This window comes from Magallana gigas, chromosome 4, assembly GCF_963853765.1.
Source record: "Magallana gigas chromosome 4, xbMagGiga1.1, whole genome shotgun sequence".
NCBI classification, from domain to species: Eukaryota; Metazoa; Mollusca; class Bivalvia; order Ostreida; family Ostreidae; genus Magallana; species Magallana gigas.
The window spans coordinates 22,446,458-22,467,342 of NC_088856.1; the positions used below are offsets into that span (position 1 = coordinate 22,446,458).

General features: G+C 32.4%; 2 protein-coding genes across 2 annotated transcripts; both read left to right on the forward strand.

The window, feature by feature from the left end:
• The first annotated feature begins 716 nt into the window (after positions 1-716).
• LOC105329433 (putative autophagy-related protein 11) lies at positions 717-11,612 on the forward strand. The gene is made up of 9 exons (XM_066083274.1): positions 717-1,970; positions 2,218-2,439; positions 2,608-2,717; positions 3,967-4,199; positions 4,628-4,860; positions 5,065-5,178; positions 6,013-6,081; positions 7,356-7,454; positions 10,350-11,612. Exons 1-9 carry the CDS (start codon positions 717-719, stop codon positions 10,473-10,475), a joined length of 2,460 nt encoding a protein of 819 aa, XP_065939346.1. The 3' UTR covers positions 10,476-11,612.
• Positions 11,613-14,880: 3,268 nt separating this feature from the next.
• On the forward strand, positions 14,881-17,806 carry LOC105329435 (kelch-like protein 24). Its single transcript, XM_011430683.4, has 2 exons — positions 14,881-15,118; positions 16,138-17,806. Exon 2 carries the CDS (start codon positions 16,146-16,148, stop codon positions 17,649-17,651), a length of 1,506 nt encoding a protein of 501 aa, XP_011428985.3. The 5' UTR covers positions 14,881-15,118; positions 16,138-16,145; the 3' UTR covers positions 17,652-17,806.
• Positions 17,807-20,885: the final 3,079 nt, after the last annotated feature.

Genomic DNA, 20,885 nt, shown 5'->3' on the forward strand with positions numbered 1-20,885 from the left:
ACACCAGATACTAACGTTGATATGCCAATAACCAATTCGGAGAAGACACTCGTTCCAAAAAGTTTAATATAACTCCAACAATGCAAAAAACGACAGTTCACTTTAAAGTAGCGCAACACAAGCGGCGTCAAAAATAGTAAACTGCTTTAATTGCAACACTTTTTGTCTATTTCGACAACAAGCGTCGTCAAACACATGCATCACTGCGTCTGCGCAAAATAATTTGGATTAGAAATTTGTACACTACTAACCCATATTTGAACTGTGATTGTATTGCATTTTTTAATCTCCTCAAGATTATGATTAGCACCCATCATGCGAATGCAATACCAAGAATTAAGATGTCACGGATTGACAGAGAATCGATAGGGATAAATTACTAGGGTGCTATATGGTCATGAAGAGGTCTTGGCTTCACACCCAAAATTTGCATTTTGTTCTTCAATAGACCAACAGTTAATTCGATATTTGCATTTTGACAAGCATACACTAGCCTGCGTATACGGATATTTATGAGCAGAAAATCCAGGACTGCATGCAGAAACGGTCCGTAAAACGGAAAGCTATCAAAATTATGCATTTTGCAAATAGTGACAGATGTGTTCTTTATTTAGCCTCTGATAGCTCAATACTGTACAATTTTGTTTTTACATTGCAAATATTAAAGGTTGTCGTGTCTGTGCACACAGCCTGCACATGAGAACAGTGCTATCCGAATGAAGGAAATATCTGGTCTTGAACATCCAGAGATGGAAACAGAAGAAACTTCGAGCAAATTGTTAGTCGTGAAAGGCGAATCAAAAGAGGAACAGGATGGAGTCACTACAATCATACATGTGAGCAAAACTGTTGACAAAGTTTCAAAAGAGAGAACTAGTATAGACTTATCAAAGCGTAGGACAAACAGTGACATGCAGAAAGATGATGGGACGAAAATTAAAGGTAGAGAAGAGCAGAAAAATGATACTAGAGGAAACTCAAATGCTTTGCAGAAAAGACCCATATCCAACAATGAAAAGGAAAACGAAGACAAAATTTCAAAGAAAAATAAACTTGGAAAAAGAGAGAACACTAAAAATACTATACGCGAATCAAGTTTACCGGATGGGAAAGAGACACAGAAACGTATGTCTAAAACAGACAAAGCGTTAGAAGATTATAAAATTGATCATTCTAGAATAAAAGAAAGTCACGTAACCAAGACAAATCAGGCCTCGCATAAAAACAAATCTGAAAAGACCCTCAAGCAAAAAACAACAGCAAATAACAAGAAAAGGAAAGGGTCATTCACAAAAACAGTTTACACAGAGCGCAAAAGGGAGGTTATAAACATGAAAACGAAAAGAGAAAGTCTTCGTGAAACGAGATCAAGCCTTCTGATGCTAGAAGATCCGATTTTGGAAGAATCAGAGGAAGAAGGACAGGAAACTGACGACGAGAATACAGAAAGCGTTTACGACTCTCCCGATTTCAAAGCTGTCACAAGTGTTATCATATCTCCCAGACAAGATGCAGGGAGTATCCAACCGCTTGAAACAGACACGATCACTGATCCACGGAGTGGTACGATGGGACCACCAGTTTGTTCTGAAGATGACGACGAAGTTGAGAGGACCTCTTACAAAACGAACCTGTTTAGTCCAGATTTCTTCTCCAGGGATGAGGTGTTTTTAAGTGACTTTGATGATACTGGTGATATCAGTTTACCCAAAATTGAGAAAACGAAGAAGAAAAAGAAGAAAAAGACGAAGAAAATGAAAAAGTTGGAAAGGAAAGAAAGACAAAAAAGAAGGAGAGCAAAGATGATGTATGATAAAATAAGAGGATATGCAGACTCAATTTACGAAAGTGAAAGTCTAACAATATCCATTAAGAGGGAGAGAAAAATCAGACTTGATACGTTTATACCTGATCGTGCAGAGAAAAGGAATAAGAAATTTAATAAGAAAAGAATATCTGAAATTATAAAGGTGCAGAAAGACATCAAGGATGATAATGAATTTGTTATCTATTAACGTCATGTTTACTGAATCTTTACCTTATTTTCATTGAATGCCCACCACACCTTTATTACATTTGTTTTCACATAATTGAAATATGGGGACAGTAGCGTAGTAATTCATTCCTTTTACACCAGATAGCTAATACAATAGAAAGTGATTGGTTTCACGATTGATAGAATTATGTAATCCAAAGGTTATCTTGTCTATTGTTCAGAACGCCAAAATATTGACATCATCAGGACGGTATGAGCATCCCTTGAATTATTGTCTTTTTCCATTTCAGAAAGTTCAACAGACCCTTGACACGTTCAAAAAGAAACAGCAAGATATCCAAGAAAATCTGAAGAAGTTGGAGAGTAAGAAAGACAAAGATGCCAAACCTATCATGGAAACGCTATATGAACAACTCCGAGAAACGGAGCAACTGTATCAACAGGTTAGTACAAACATAACGAGACAAGTGAATAGAAAATGAAGCACCTGCTCTCAAAAAAAATAATTGAGGGATTTAAAGTTTCTTTGCATGCACTTGTTTGATAAAAAGATTTCGTCGACAGCACTTTTTAATTTACCTGCTTGTAAATTGCACGATAATTCTCTTTAGGCACTTGGTGAACTGAAAGATGTACAAGAAGACCTTGGAAAGAAACTAGGGAAGAAAGAAGATAAACCAGAATCTCAGGAACCATCAAGGTCGGAACGGTCGCCCTCTAGGTGAGTACAGTTTAGGTTAGGTTTTTTAAGTAAATGTATCCTATAGGTACTGGTTGACAACAGCATACATTTAAAAAAGTGTCCCGATAAATTCTTCCGTCTTTTTTTCTCTCTCGAAATGTTTGACTTTGAACAATGTAGTAATTTTAATGACGCACAACTAAAAACTGATCTGTTTTAAAAATCTTTCGGTACATGTAAACATGTAATTTGTTCCCAAGATGAACAAATTGGATTAAATGAATGACCAAACTTTGGGGTGCGTCATGCACAGTTGATCCAGACTACATTATGTAATTGTCTCGATGGATAGTTCTTAAATCTTCATTGTAAATACAGCTTTTTTACTCGTTAAGTTTTTCCAAATTTAACCTGGTTACGAAAGAGAACTATGAAGTTTGAACATTTTTATGTATGCATTTTAGATAAGAATGGCCTTGCATTTATTAACTTTTTTATTTTATTGAATACAGGCTTTAAATTTTGTCTTTTAAAGCATTGTGTACCATAGATACGCTTGATGTAATATATAATCATAGCTATTTAATTCAAAGATAAGCTCAGTATAAAAATTCATGCCTGCTTTTATCTGTGAACATTTTAAATATGAATTATTATTTAAATATAGAAATGATTTACCTCTTTTAATTGTAAATGGCATTATATCTATGTATTTTGGTTATGTTTAAAATACAGGAAAGGGTATCAAATTTTCTCAATACATTCTTAAAGATATGGATGATCATCATTTTAAGTTGATTTACATTTACATATGGTTGTTCCAGTATTTAAAAAAAATATCAACATACAGGTACATGTATATCATGAAATGTTAAGTGCATTTATCAATAAGTCAACAATGTACCTATACCCACTGATCCTATTATGATCTTTATTCAAACACTATTAGGATAAATTAATAATGTATTCAATATTTATTTTGATATTTTTGGATATGTTGTTTGTGGTGCGCATTTTATCGGCTTAGAGAATACACAATAAGAAAAAGACGAATGTACAGTGTCTTTTTATCGATTTAACCCTATTGTGAACATTTTGCAATATTTGCAATAGTGCAATGCATTACACACCTTTTTAAAGTTAAAACTTCAGGGAAAAGGATAATGTTTTAATTTGAGATGAATATTTATTGTTGCTGAAGTTGTAAAACTTTATTCTTTTTCTTTACATTCATAGCGTGTTTCCAACGCTTTTAAGATGAACAACTTATTCCCTATTTACTATATAGGAAGCTAAATTTAAGCCCAGATGAGCAGGAAATGACGTACGAGTTAAAGGCACAACTTATGCGCAATATTGAAATGCAGAACCAAAAGCTGAAGACGGAATTAACACTTCACGAAAAGATGAACGAATCAAAGTTGTTAAACCAACAGAACAGAAAGCTCCATGAAGATTCCACATTATCCAGAACGAACACTCTCCGTCTGATGAAAATGTTCGAGAAGAAGGCGAAGGATGGTAATTGTCGATTCAATTGGATTTATTGAGTTTTCTTTGAAGTGATTCCCACAGTCTATCACAATTCTATCACAGTGTACTATTTTAGGAATAAACTTTAACTTACACATAGCATTGGGAATTGATGAATGGGAACAAATAATCCGCAATAGATCATAGGACTAAGCATGGATATTGTTAAGCTTAATTCAGTATTGATATGCAAAAGATGGTTTTAACAATGGTTAAAGAAAGAACATAATGGTGATACCTAGTTTTTTTAAAGCAAGGAACAACACAGAAGGCTTAAAGGTTAGAGGTTACGAAACTATGGGAAAAAAGCATAGTGATGTTTCGTATCTCATATTCTCATAACCATCTACAATAAAAACTTAAATACCCAGCACATGCATGTATAAATTTATCATGACTTCATAATTTATGAACAGCTGACGAAAAGCTGAAGGAAATGCAACGGGAACTCCACAAATCCCAGCAGTTAACCAAGAAATACCAACAACTATTGGAGCTCGAAAAGAGAAAGTTGGGAGGAGTTGGAAGTGGTCACGTGACACCGGTATCAACGGGCGATGAAGGAGAGTCTCCCAGAGTGCCACATCCGTCTTCATACTCATTGCTAGGTGGAAACGTACGGGTCAACGATATTATTCGGAAAAATGAGGTGCGTTCTTTTACATGCATTTTATGTTGATAATTGTGTTAGTATTTTGAATAATTAATCTCTTGATTACTAATATGCAAAGTCTTTTTTTAAGTTTTAGATGACAATTTATTAAAAAATACATTTTGAGAAATATTTAAATACTTTAAAATCAATTTAAACCGAATGTAAAAACATATATTTATTTATTATTTATCCTTTTAGGTTCTTATAGAAGAGAATGGAAATTTAAGGAGAGAAATTCAGAGACTCAAGCAGGACAACGCCACGCTAATAAAGAAAACCAAACACGCTATGTCTGACAAAGATGAAATCATTGTAGGTTTTGATCAGATATTTGATTACAAGCAATTTCTTTTATTTAATGTTGTGTAATATTTCTTCAAGATTCAATCAATTTTAAATATCCATAAGTATACTTATATTTATATCAGATATTTAATTTCATGCATTTTAATTATTGATATGCTGTAATATTTTTTCAAGATTCTTTGAATTTCAAAAAGATAAATTTTTTCGAATGTTCCAACAAAGCAAGTTTAGAAATATCATCATCATAAATAAAATTTTCATTTCAGAAGTGTTTCTTTTACAGTTTTAAATGTATATATGAATGTGTTCATATAACTTGAGGGTAACCATTAAAAATGTATTTCTGAGTTTTAAAACTACCTCTGATTTAATCAATATTTAGTCTGCAAACCTTTTGGAAAATTTAGATTGCTATTACTTTCTCTTAAAAAATTCAAAATTACAAAAGCCCTTTATCGGTGTAAGGACTATGACATGATCTTGAAACAGAATTCTTTATAGTTTGATATTTATGTGAAATGTTACAGTTTTTATACATGCATGATCTTAATGAATGTGTATATCTTTAAGTGTCTTAGAAGATTTCACGAGTATTCACGTTTTTTTTCAAGTTACACTTAAATTTAATTGGAATTCTTGTTTATATATACAACCCATCCATGTTAAGTTTACTGAAAGAGTTATATGAATGTGTCCATTTTGCAGAAACGAATCCAAACCCTGTGTGCAGAAAATGCCAGGATGCAAAATCAACTTTGCAAAGAGAGGTCACAAGTATGTGTTAGGGGTTGTTAGATCTTTAGATGTCGTAGTCAAGTAGAACTTTTTCTATCTTTTCAGCATCGTCTGGAGACTGCTAATAGCAGAAATAGAACCCTATCTAGGGATCTGTCTCGTGAGAAAACTCAAGTAGGTGGTAGAGTGCCGTGACTGCTCGCACACACCTTTGTATTAGAGTTGTGTTTTCCATAATATCGATATCTTAGTTTATAAGTTGCTAGTGTACACAATATGATTTCGCAGTGATCTTTTGCACTTCAGCATTGCTCTCAATTTCCCATAATACTTCTGATTTTCTATACTTTAGAATCCCTTTAAATGTTTTATTATGAAGTATATATTGTTAAAATGTACGGTTTTTTAACCTTTCTATAGCACAAGTTTGAATTTCTTACACTCCGCACATTTGATCTGATTTTCAAAGAAATGTTATAATTCTCTTCTTAAGACGGCTGTATGATCAAGGCCATTTTATTTTCTCCCTCGTTTCACTCCTCCGAAAATGAATCTTTTCTTGTCTAATTTAAAAAACAAAAACGAAATGTAATAGGTTAGGTGCATTCGTTACAAGATCGCATTTAATAACATTAAGACACAAAACGTATATATAAAATAATCGCATAACATATAGACAAACATGTAAATTGTGCAATACAGTGTACAGGGCGGGCAGGGAGTGTTACTATCAACTCCTAACAATCTTGTAACGAACGTCGAAATGACCAAAATAACACATGAAAAACTATTTATACTACGCGCCAAGTCACTCGTGCGTGACGAAACTACTAAGAATAGAATAAAGATTTCCGTAATGTCGTAAAATCAAAAACGTTTAGAAATTCATTTAGACTATATTTATCTCATTAAAAAGGCCTCTATATTAAAATTAAGAAATGTTACTTAATGATACTTCATAGCTAAGCAAATCATATCTGAAAAGGAAGATCTGAAGTTTAATTTTGTTGACTGCCAAGCCTCCTTAAATTACAAGTTACTTTATCGCATCACGAACGAGTTGATAGTCGATAGAAATGAAGCTAGACATGTAGTTGAGTAACCTTGCACTTTGTTGTTATCAGTTTTGTTGGATATGGACTTTTTTATTCTGTTTTTTTTAGTCTTCATTTTTGATTTGCTGTCGTCTTTATTAAAAAACAGTTTATTTACAATCAAAGAAGAGGACATCTTTTTACTTTTGATTTTTAAGTTTTGATTTAAGACTCCTCTCAAATCTCATTTTGAAAATAAACATTGATTTAAATTTATTTAAGACTTAAATTTAAATGAAATCAAATATTGAAACTTAAAATCTTGTGCGTATGTCTTTTTAATCGTTTAATTGGTATAATTGTAAGTAAAGGGGAAGTGGTATAAAAGTATAAAAATGCTAAATCTCTTTGTAGCATAACATGTTGTCTCGAAGCTTAACCAGACAAGCTTCAGACTGGATAATGTTAAAGAAGCAGTTAGCCCAGTTTGATGAAGAATATAAATGGAGTCAGGTACGAGTTAACGTTCTTTTCCTCAATAATATATTTTCTACGTAACTTTACTGTTGTGTTATTTTATTTGCGGTGACACCTGCATTCATAATCACACAAAGACTACTTTTTCATCATTATTAATCATCGATGACTGCAGTTTAACACTTTAAGCATTCTGTGTGGGATAAAGTCTCTAACATTTATCGTTTTCTTTTCTTTATTTTTTTTGAGAAGATTATTATAATATGCTTTTAATTTCCTTCATTAACTTGGAAGAAAATACTAATGAATGTATGCCGAAGTTACGAGAGTTCTTTGCATTCAAATGATCATCCAGGTGAAAACTCAAAAGGAGGAAGCTGACCAGCGATTTGGGCGATTGCCCCCAATATACACTGTCGGCCCACTGACACCAATAACCGAGGTGTCCGCAGAGTTGTCTTCCCCTGTCACCACGTCGATAAGTGACTTTGATATGGATTTGCCTGCAGAGTCCGATTATGAGTTGGTGTTGTTCATGATCATATGATCACATGCATGTGAATGAATGGAGATTGATCACGCTGATTGTTGCAATGCAGTTTATTGATTAATTGCCTTTTGACCCAGCTACATGCAATGAAAAATAGCTACATGTAATTTACAAATAGTGCGTCGCTTGCAAATAAAAAAACGTGTATTTATGCTGACCTCATACGTTTGCCTCGGCGAAAACCCAAATTAACGTGCATGGATTGTTCAATAACAAATCTATGAATGATACTAATGGTTTTAGTTCAATCACATTCAAATGTTATCTTATGACTATTAGTATTAACAGATATTTAAGTAATAGTATCTTATTATAATGACTTCAGTCAGGACTGAAGACTGCAGTCTCTTCAGTCCTATGATGGCATTAAAAGTAGTAAATTAAAACGTAGTGCATGACTGTCAAAGAGTTATTGCCTAAATTGATATGGTGCATGTATTATTAATTTGACATGATATGCAATACTGTATAAAATAATGATGTTATGTTACATTGAATATTTATCTATTTATCATGTTTGAGATTTCTTATTCATTAGATTCATTTGTAGAAAAAGCGGAAATAGTCAAATTCATTAATTATAAAAAGATATTTTTATAGATAATGATTATAATGAATTATTTACAGGTTGCCCCCATTTCACAATATTACAGAATGTAACTATCAGCGGTATGTTCAAGTGGATATGTAGATCGAAAAGCATGTCATTTTTCTGTTGTGGTCCTTATTAATTAAGTAATCATTTTGAGTTTTTTGGCTGTTGTGTTCTTATTTTTCGCTTACGTTGTGCTCAGTTTGGTTGATTTTAAATCATTATTTTTTTTCTAAACATTCTATAAGTTGATTATGTGTTAGCATTGGAGGAACATGCATTTACCTCTCAAAAGGAAACTATATCATACATTTTTAGTCTGCTGCTCTTTGTAGACTTATTTTATCAGAAAATGGAATCTTCACAAACGACACACTTACTAACCACTACCTTTTTCAATTTCCCTCTCACAAACTTATTCTTTCATAACACATTCCCTCTTTAAAACATTTAATGATTCGCCTAACATTCAAATATTTTTCAATTTATAATTTATGTCTCAAGATTTCAGAAATTGCGGATTGGAGAATGTATTGATCGAAACAAAAATTCCATGTAAACATATTTATGAAATTTTGATATATGGTTAAAGTTCATAGACCTTAAATATATCACCAGTTTTACCTCGTTTTCATCAGGTAGTAAACGCAAGGACGCGTACACCAAAGAGTCAATATGGCTCAACCGCTTACCTGCCGTCCAGGGCAACAAATAAGGATGGCAAAACGAGCGCATCAGACTGGACGTCTGTTTACAAATCCCCTGGCCCACGCCAACGCTCAGTCATGGAAATGAGCGTTGCGTCTTCCAAAAACCCTCGAGAATATTCTATGTTGTCAGAGGTTGTCAAAGTTCCTAAACCTCCAAAAAGAGAAAAATCCAAACTACTACCCATCATTTGAAAAAAAATGTCGTCTAAAGTCAGGTGATCTGCACTGACCAATCACTGTACAGCAATATTTATGTTGTGTTCTCTAACACGTCTTTAACAGACTGTTGATGTTGTTTAACTTAATAAATACTAGTATCAAGAAATCTCTCGAGATAATTATTGTTAATTTTCTTCATTTTTATTTTAATTTATTGATCAGTTAGTGTCGTCGCTAACAATGTGGCACTTAATTCACGACTTCTATTCACAGCTCCATTTTCTGACAAAGTAAAATCAAATTTTGTGAATTCAAAGGAACGTTTACTTGACAATTAATATTTAGGAATAAATCGTGTTCTTCTGACATTCAGTAGCTGTGTATTAAAATGACATGAATTTTATCATGATTTCACTTCACAAAATATTTATACATTTCGTGATAGTGAGGTAATTTGGAAATACTCCAGAGTTGGAAATGTGTTAATTGAACCAAGGAAGCACTCTCATTCAGTTTTATTGAAACTTTTTCCGCGCAGCGTTTCCAGAATCGGGTTCTGTCACATCCAAACGACTTAACAAGTTTGATAGAATTGAATGTTGTTGAAGTCTTCTAACACACTGCATGAGATGCCACACTGTCTAACAACATGTTTCTTTCAGGGATAGTGATGATGAATTTCACCTTTTTTATAGCAAACCCTACAATGTCATTTTTATATTAACATGTATCACATATTTTCTTTTAATTTTATTAATAAAATCTTCATTAAAATAATGATAAAGATAAAAAAAAAGAAGTTTTTTTACATATACATGCATAAAATAAACTCATTTAATTGCAGTTTTTGCTTTAAATTACTTCTCTTAAGTATAGGAGTTTTTTTAGCGTGCACTAATATTTCGCTTTTTGTCAACTAGGTTGGTCCAGTAAATCCGACAGGTGCGGAGGAGAGGACGTATCATCATCAGGCCCCCAGAAACATATATATGCCACGTAAAATGTACCCCGTAGAAAACTACGCTCAACCCAATCACAATACGTAATGAGTCTATACTCAGTAGATATAGTTAGTTACATAATTAATAAACAATTTTGGGGGGTGTTTTTTCTGCCTTCCATATGTTTTATTATGAATAAGTGCTGTGTAACATGAATTATTTTGGCTTGTCTCTGTTTTCATATTAATCTTTTTTTTCATTACTTCTAAGCAACATGAATTTTTTTAATTCGATTTTTGAATGATACTGCCGTACAATTATTTGAAAAAAGGGTGTGTAAAGCATACAAGTATGCCTTATTCTGTATCTTTACTGTTTGTTTAGAGTTCCTGAGAGCTTATTTTAACTTGTGTAGTATCATTTTGTCTCCAAAAAAGTGACATTCAAGTCCCTTTTTCAGACCGCATTTCGATGTTTGGATTCTTACAAGACCTACATGTATATCAAATGATATTCGTTTCTATTTTCGATCTTTCAGATACGGCTATTATTTTGATAATATGATATAAGCGTTATAAGAGTTTTCTTTTTTCTTTTTTGCCCGCTTTAAATCTTGTGCTTTCATCATTTATGTTATTGTTTAACGCACTTAATATGTTTATTACAAGCTAAAAAAAGGTTTTTGTTGTTTTTATGTGTTTGTGAAATGATATTATTATTAATATTAACTTAAAGATTAAAACCGTTCAATGAACTATTTCGCTCTGCAATGTTTATTTTGTTTAAGAATTTGATTCGATATGATACAAAATGTTAAGAAAGGATTTTATGTATTTTGTTACCAGTATTAGCTTTGTACATTTTTATTTTGTTTTTTCCTTGCATGATTATGAACTTACGTTTTAGAACGAGTTTTTCTGTGAAAAACGATTACCGTTATCTTCCAATAGCACTCACAAAGAATGAATAAGTAGGCGTTATTAATAAAATAAAAACCACAATTATGTAATTGTATGAGATTTTGTTAGTGGTCTTCTTTTTCCTATAATAAGCTCAAACGGAACACTTTAGATTAAGCAAATATTGGGTTTGTTTTGATTTGGGGTTTTTTATAATATTAAATTGTATTTGATAAATGTTTTGAAAGCTGTTTTTAAAGATTAAGAAACAAATAGTAGAAATCATATGTACTTTTAATTTGTGACAATCATGCTGTTTAATTTGATAACCATAACATTTGTCCAAAATGAATAAATTACAATAACCAAATTATGTCTTGCTCTCATAAATCTCTCTAGAAGAATACTACATACAGATATAGAAAGATACTTAATTTTTTTAAGTAAAATATGTATGGATTTTTCCTTTATTAAATAATGGCGTCTGGAGTAAGAAATCAACTTCAAATTCTTAAGTAAATCGGAAGAGTAATATGTTGACCACCACTCAGCTTCCTTAAATATTGAAAATTAATATTGAATGCGTTGAATTTATCAAGCAGTGGGTGTATTATTATTTTGGAGCATGTATTATGAAGTGATCTAATCAAATATTATGATGCCCAACCTTATTTGATCACCTCATTATATTCAAAGAATGATTCCTTCTTACTTGTATTTGATATATACTTTTCACCGGTTGTTCAATTACATTATTGATATTTTTACGTTATTTTCATTTCGTATAATTATGCAAACCCTGATTGCACCCTACAATACATCATTTGGGCCATTAACTAAATATGTTTAACTTTATGCTACGAATTTAACTCATTTAAACATTCAATGCTTATATTTACATCTTCATTCCGATATCTATTTAATGAAATATTGTGTATGGCCACTATAAAGCCATTACATACTCTTAGACAGAGATATGAAACAGACATGGAACAGCAATATTAACATGTTATTTATTCAGCTTCCCCGACAAAAAATATAGTGCCAGAAACTTTATTGAGAAAAATCTTTCTTTTTAAGGATTAGATATATATTTGATTTTTTTTTCTTCAGAAGTACATATCAAATTGGTTATAAGATTGAAAGTCTCATTTAAACTTACAAAAACGAATCTACTCAAAACACGTGAAGACTTTTATATTTGTGCTCATGACGCATGAATTAGCCAAATGTATTCATAGAAAATTAAACGTCGCCGATTTCCAACGCAAACATAAGGGGAAATATACACCGAAGTTATTACAAACATGGTCACTAGATAAAGTAAATATTGGTTTTTATATGCAGTAAATTTTATAAAGCTGAATTATGAATAATTATTTTAGAATTGCAAACATCAAATATAGTTGCTAATGGTAAGTACATGGGAGCTATGACTCAGAGTAAAACTTGAGGCCAATATATGTACGTCCATAAGCATAGCAACTGAGAAAGTAAAAGAATGAATCTTGAGGCTAAATAATCATAATAGTCATTCTTTCGATTTGATTTGTTATATGGTTATTTAAGAAAATACATATCTTTGTAACATTGGATGCAGAACTACCAACATTATTAAATTGTAAAATTATATTGCAGCAATATCGATATTGAACCATTAATGTATTAGATAAAGGAAATGTCTCGAAACCCTTGTTCACTCAATATTGGAAACCAGATGCTTTTTACACAACTGAATCACTAACCATATATCAAAATTAAGGTAAGGTTTGCGGCTTGCATTTTTTAAAGGTTGTACCAAAGTTACATACCATTTTGTTCACTATACTAAAGTCTTTTTTCTCATGAAATTCAAATGAATTTTGCCCGTCCCGTTTTATAACTACAAAAGGTCAAAGTTCATGATTTCCAATTTTCATTTTGATGAAATGTAAACAATTTCGTGAAAATATGTACATTTTATATGTGACTATTATGGGGGTTATTTATGCTTAAAATGTTCGAAAATAATATCACTATTAATATCATGATTCACTTTTATTAATTTCTGATGAACTATCAAAAAATAGAATAAAATGCAACAAAAGTCTTAATTTTGGACTACTATAACGTAAGCGAAAACATCTTATTTGAAACCTTTCCAAGTCCACCGATTTCAGGAAAAATGTATCTTAGAATATGTGTAATCTGATGTTTCTAAAACACTATTCAAAACCATATGATGCGGATTTCGTTTTCGTGGAAATCGATAAAATGCTTGTGTCCTCTTTTTTTTCATTGAAACTAAAAAAAAAACCGCAAAATAAAAAAAAACTGAAATCAATTATGACGTCATACAAATTTTGACTTCATAACTGAAATAAAGGGTAGTTGGTGTTACGTCACGATGAAAATGTGTGAGTTATCTCCCTGAAACCGCAAACCTTACCTTAAGGATGTTGGGAGGTTAACAAATTATACATCAGATCTATAGCTACTTTAAAATTTCAAATGATATATTAACGTTTACAACTTTTTGGTAATTTCAAACATTTTAGCTATGACATTTGAAGTTTTTTCCATGTGTTTACACAGAACTCTAAATATTAATGAAATTTATGTAGTCTATATTGGCCACAATTAAACAGACGAATACCCATAAGTTCATGGTTTTCAATATGAAAAACTGTTTACTTTTACTTTCAGCTCTTATAATAATGCAAATCAACTCTGCAATAATCTCAGTAGCTTGGAGTTGGATGGTTGTGGACATTTTAGACTATATCAATCTCCTTGAAAATATCTCTGCATAACGATTTATTTTGAGAATATTCATATCCCAAACCTTAAAAATATTTGAAATTTTACTTTAATATGGCAAAAAATCATCTCAAAACTTATAGACCTGACAGGTAATCTGTTGACCACTCAGCCTCTTTAGTTTAGAATGATTTTAATTAACAGATGGACATTCATTTAAAAGAAAATATGCATTCAGTTGAACTTACTCGAAATAGTTCACCCTTAACCTAAATTGGCTAACTGGGGCAGTTATATATTTTTCCCACCACTTTTGATCGCCCCATATAAAGTTGCCCCCAAAGTGTAAATACGATTTACGTCATTATAAATTTAATCAATAATTTAATCCATCTTATTTTACGACAAAAAAAATTAAACAAAATTCGTTTCCAGTGCTTTCTTTAATTTTTTCTTCGGTAGCAAAGGTTTTTTCGACCCAAACTCATAGCTAGTGAAGACGTGTTTGTTAAGATTTGGTTCTTATTTGTAAGTTGAAACTGAAATTCTAGTTTTCTTAGCATTAGAAATCAAGCGTTGAAACAGATATCTGACATACTGAAGATCAAATACTTACATGCTCCATTAACCACAATTTGTTTCAAATAATTTCAAGTTACAAGACTTATTATATCCTATTTTCTACATTTCTTTGTTTACTCAATATTAAAATGATTTTTATGACATTACTTTTTGCACCAACTTGGACTAGATACATGATTGCATACCGGTATGTATCCTTTTTGATCAACAACAACAAATCCTTTTAAAGTCAACATATCAATTCGCTTTTACTTTTAAGTAGCCATTTATATGCAATGCGGGAAATAAAATTCCCGTGTGTTATTAATGCTTTATTTGTCATCTGCCTGAACTTACCTGTATATAATGCCTGTAGAAATCTAGTTTAAACTGAACGTAAAAGGGATGATAATAAACACTGACGAATCAAAATTGTCTGTGCAACATAAGGTCTTGTATATATAAAGCGGATCAACCACAGAAGAATGAGAGGAGCATTCTGATCCTGATTGACCTTATCCTGAAGATTTTTAACGATTTAACAAACAGGTAAGGTATCTCTACGACTGTTATGTTTTGTAAGAAAACACATTAACGGCATTGACACTAGTACAAGTCTAAATTTGAAGTAGTAATGTGTGTTATAAGAAGATAATGTGTAACTATTAATATGTTTTATTGAATAAATTATTTTTTCGTGAATACAAGATCATTTCCTTCGTTTGAAGTCTCGACATTTTGAATTAGGCACAAATTAAATTACAGACAACTTTTAAAAGAGTACGGTCAATTTTTTTTTCTTTTGATTTCTACAATTTACATATAATTCTAACGTATATTCGTACTTCGAGTGTTCGGTGTCGGTTAACGAATAGTATGCAGACTTTGCGTGCAAAGTTCTTGTCATGCTCTAGTTTACAAAAAATTGCTGAAAAATAGTTATTTTCTTTCGAGTAATATGACCTCTGTCAAGCTGTTCGCCATCGTTCAACTTATTTTGGTGATCATCTTGCAGATAGACTTAAGTCATTGGATTTTGAACTAAGAATTGCAGTAAACATGTATGCAAGTCTCTGTTACAAGACATCTGACATTAATCAGACTAATTAATTAAAACATTCGTTTGCGAATAAGAAATGCTTAAGATAAACCAGTTTGAACATTAACAAGAAAGGAACAAAGAATGTTTTCAAATTATAACGATGCCTCTTTGAATCATCATTTATATGTTTAGAAAAGTGATAAAAGTCATTTGTTTCGATATAAAATGTTCTAACCTGAGTTTTACAGCAGATGGTGGCTTTGATCGTTGCTTTTTAAACTTAAAACGATGAGAACAAACAGTTCGATGTAGTATTATGAAATACAAAATCAAAGACTTTAATAGATATATTGAAGTTTGCTTTTAAAATAATTGCATCGAAAGATTAAACACAAGTACACGTTTAAAAATTGTACTTTGTTTTAAGTGTATAAACCTTTTGCTTTATCAGAGTAAAAAGCTATAAACCTTTTAGCTAAAAGTATACACAAATTAAAGATTAAAGTTGATTTATTTATTATCTTAGAATCAGCTATGCCCAAGAACGAGGAAATTTCCTATGAAACAGATGACGAACCTAAAGCATTGGGAGACGGGCTCTCAACCAAATGTGTGTGCGACCAACCGTCCGCGTGTACCCGAGCAGTTCATCTCTGCCGTGCACTCAGCATGCAAAGCAGAGGTATGATCCAAGAGTACTTCTGTACAGGAAGCATCAACGAGGACCAACTACAGTATAAACATATCCCAGAATTCCTGTCGATAAGTCAATCCATTAAAGGACTGTCCCATTTGAAACGTGTCTGTGCGACAAAGCTAATGCACAACATAAAGAAAGAAAATATGTTTGAGACTTTTGAATTGGCGGATACCTATGAACTCCAAGAGGTTTCAAAGAAATGTGCTGACGAGATTGTCAAATATATCGATGATGTTAAGGACACCAGTCAATTTTTGGCCCTCAGAAATTCCCAAATGAAACAACTTGTACGAAGTAGAAGCAGCGAAGAAAAACTGGTGATTAGAGATGCTGTTGATAAATGGTGGCAGTGCGACTCAATGCGAAGGGGGGAGGTTTACACTTATCTGCGAGACAAAATTGCTGGCAAAGTTTTTCATTCCGATTCCTGGTCGGGTCGTGATGGTACAATTTACTTGTTCATGTTTTCCATGACAAAGTCTGGAGACCAAATTTGTCCAGCTGCTTATGTATACAACATCTCATGTGGTACTGGATATTCAGTTAAGTTAAAAGACACTTGGGACCTCAATACCATGTATTCATCTTGTTGCATCCAACCAAGCGCAACAGATCCACCATATATTTTTGTATCGGGAAAGGGGTCAAAATCCGTGAAGCTGCTTCAATGTGACGTCATCATGAATAAATGGAAAGTTTGTGCAAGTATGAAATATCCCCGAACGCATCATGCAATGGAAAGAGTAGGCGAAAAAGTATATATTTTAGGGGGCAAAATGGAAGACAAAAACGTTTCTCATATTGAGGAGTTTGACCATAAAAAGAATACATGGTCAGTGGTTGGAAACTTAAAATGGAATGTTTCCTCATCTCTGACTATCGCTTACAAAAAGAAGATTTTCCTGTTTGGTGGCAAAAACAATGAAGGGGAAGACGTGTCTGCTATTCAGGTATTTGACGTGGAAGAGAAAACTGTCAAGGTCTTGGGATATCTTCCAGTAGAGTGTTCGGGTGGAAGAGCAGTCATCGTTGGACACTCGGTCTACATTGTGACAGAACAAACACATTGCATAAAATACTGTACAGAAAAGAATAAATGTACCATCCTTAAAGATCAACCAGAGAGGCGTCAAATGTTTGGACTTTATCTGAAAGAGAAGAACATATTTGTGACTGGAGGAATGAATGAGCAGAATGAATCTGTAGACTTCGATCTTGTTTATTCAACTTCCGAGAACCTTTGGACAAAGGTTGATCACAAAGGAGAGACGTGGCAAGAGGTGTCTGGGCAATGCATTGTAAAGGTTCCGAGTCATATTCAATTCCATCCATTGTGTTAAACCATTCCATGTATTTTTCGAACCAAATATCTATTTTATTTAGCTTTTACTTATTTCTTGTACGTTTTACTGTTCTTTTTTGCAATTTTAGCTTAAAAATCATCCTTTCATTTGCTCAGGGTATATATATTGTTAGAATTTAGATTTATGCTTTTAGAGACATGTTATCTGAAGAAGTTAATTAAAAATTTTATTTACCTACTGATATGATTATGTGTGTGTTTGTGCGTATGTGCAGACGTGTTTTGTTGATTTTTTTTTTAAATAAAATCACTTTAAAAAAACAACTGATATTGTTACATATCAAGTAAGCGTAGGTGATTAAAGACATTCCGGACTAAATACTAAATATACTCTTTTTTTATTCCTTTTCTTGTCAGCATTGCAATGAACCAGATGAACAGATGGCCATTAAATGACATTTTAATGATTATTTAAATGACTATGAACAACAAACCATCTGGGTTTTCGAAAGTATCATCAATTCGAAATTATAATGATGATTATTTGTATTTATAAGTCCAATACTTGGTTACAAAGTGACAAAACATAAAAAGGTATGATAATTTAGTTGGATATATGGTCTGATAGTATGTATAAGAAAGCTAGGTCAAACAGGGACATTCCATTATGTGACTAGAGAATCAATTGTTCTAAGCAAGGAATTTTCCGTTCTATTTAATGAAACGGCGTATAAATCAGAACTTTATTCTAGGGGGAAAAATGTTCAATACAAAAAAAACCATGAATAGTAAACACTGTAAAAAGATCAGAGATGATACTCGACTTTAATTCTTATTTTTACCTTTAACTTCTACAAACCAGTGAAAACTTGACATGCACTTACAGTTTTAAGAAAATAAAACCACAGAAATGGGTTTTGTTAAAAAAAAAAAAAAAAAAAAAAAAAAAAAAAAAAAAAACATTTAAGTTTAAAAGATACTGCAATTTAAAAGTTCAGCATGCTTGGCGACGCCAAAATCTCTGACTTGCAACTACTTAATAACATATATCACTGAAATCAACAGGGTCAGGCTATTATGTAAACTGCTGAACCATTGCAATCACATAAAGGGAAATCTTAAGATAATTAGCATAAATGGCCGCGAATTTACGGTTTCATTCTGCTTCAGTTGAAATAATTTACCTGCATTGTCCTTGATGCATCGTGTGTACTAAATTCAGTACACTGTACATATTATCTGCGCAAAATCTGCTGCGTCGAACAGTTAGTGTTGATGTTTACGCAACTAACCGAAGATTTTTTTTTATCATCATGCTTTGTCAAAAAAATTGACAGATGTTTCTGTAACAAACAAGTTCTGTATCAATAAGGGTGTGTCGTCCCGAATTCGAACTTTTTTATAGATATGGTTAATAAAAAATATGTTGATATTTTCTCAATACCTGTAGATATGCATGAACATCTCTAATTACTTATAATCAGAGTCAGGGGCAATGTTTTTTATGTTGATTGAATTATATCTAACGCCTACATCAGATCAATTATATATTTATCTCTTGGTGTCATTTAGTACATGTACAAATTTAGCTATGTAGTCGTCGTTTTGGGGGGGGGGGGGGGGGCTTTTTGGTACGATGCAGATTTAAGTAATGATTTTGGGTTTTCATATACGTTGGAATGATGCTACTCTGGTAGAATTGCTTTCAACCAACACAATATTTTTTTTATAGATGTAGGCGATCCCTCGGTATGACACTTCACCTGCTACTTACTCATTCAGGGAAGTCGTAAAATGTGATATTTACCCAGATAGCATGACTTTGTTGGGCCAACATTGGCTGTAGGTTGTAAGGTTGGCGTTGGCTTAACAACGTTGGGCCAACATTGGGCCAATGTACACTTGACACATCTAACTTGAGTGTCAATGTTAGTTTGGAACGCAACGTTGGGCCAACATTGGGCCAATGTACACTTGAAACATCTAACTTGAGTGTCAATGTTAGTTGGGAACACAGCGTTGGGCCAACATTGGGCCAATGTACACTTGACGCAACTAACTTGAGTGTCAATGTTAGTTGGGAACGCAACGTTGGGCCAACATTGGGCCAATATATACTTGACACATCTATCTTGAGTGTCAGTGTTAGTTGGGAACGCAACTTTGGGCCAACATTTTGGGTCAATGTTGTAAATTTACAATCAATGTCAGTTGAGACATGATATCGGCCCAACAATGATCCAACGTCTGTTAATTACATTTTTTATTTCCTGATTAGTTTGTTGGTCGATTACATTTATAAAAACACGCATACCTTTTCAACAGTGGTTATTTGTTTATACAATGTACATGTCTTTTTATTATTTATTTTTTTACAATGTTTTGAGATAGAATCAATACTAAAAGCTAAATATACTGTCAATAGTTACATGTACATACTCTTTATAAAAGCAAACATGTTAAAATATGCAAGTTAATTTTTTATTCTTTTAAAGAAGCTTAAAATTGTGAAAGCCCAAAATTAAAATGAAGATATTCTGCAAATATATTCAGCTGCATAATTGTTCTAAAGTGTAGAATTTAAGTTGCCGATCCTGAGATAAGAGATAGCACATTCACTGACCAAGCAATTAAGACAGAGTTTTCTCAGCATGAGACTGGCCAGTTCCCATGGTTATTGTGATATCTGATCTGTTGGGATGGCCAAATCTGCTCCCATTTAGCATTTTGTAGGACAGATCTAAACAGTCTGCTCAATGTATAGCCACAGTCAAGTGAATAAAACAGAAATGTAAGTATTATTTATCTCAAATAACTGCAGATATTTATTAAGCCAATTTCATTAACGTCTCAATGAATGTTTCTTTCATATATTGAATATTTGTATTTTTTATTTTAAGGGAATATGTTCAAGCTGCCCCCTTCCAGTCTGACGAACTTTCAACTGACATTGGAATTTGATGTTTTTGAAAACCAGTGTTTTATTTGGATGACTATGAACAGTTGAAGATATAAATGAAGCAAAACAAACAGAAGAGAGTGAATTATTACTTTATTCTATTTTGGAGTAACTAAGTTTAAAAAGTCTGGATATAGATTTACCCTGTGAACATATGCTAGCTAGATAACGGACGGCCGTCATTTAATTTCAAGGATTATTTTTATCATGGTTTGTGCACTCTGGATTCAAAATAAATCCATCATCTAAATTGTGGAATATTGTTGCATTTGTATTGTTGCACCTAAATTGGTACAACATTGACCCAACATT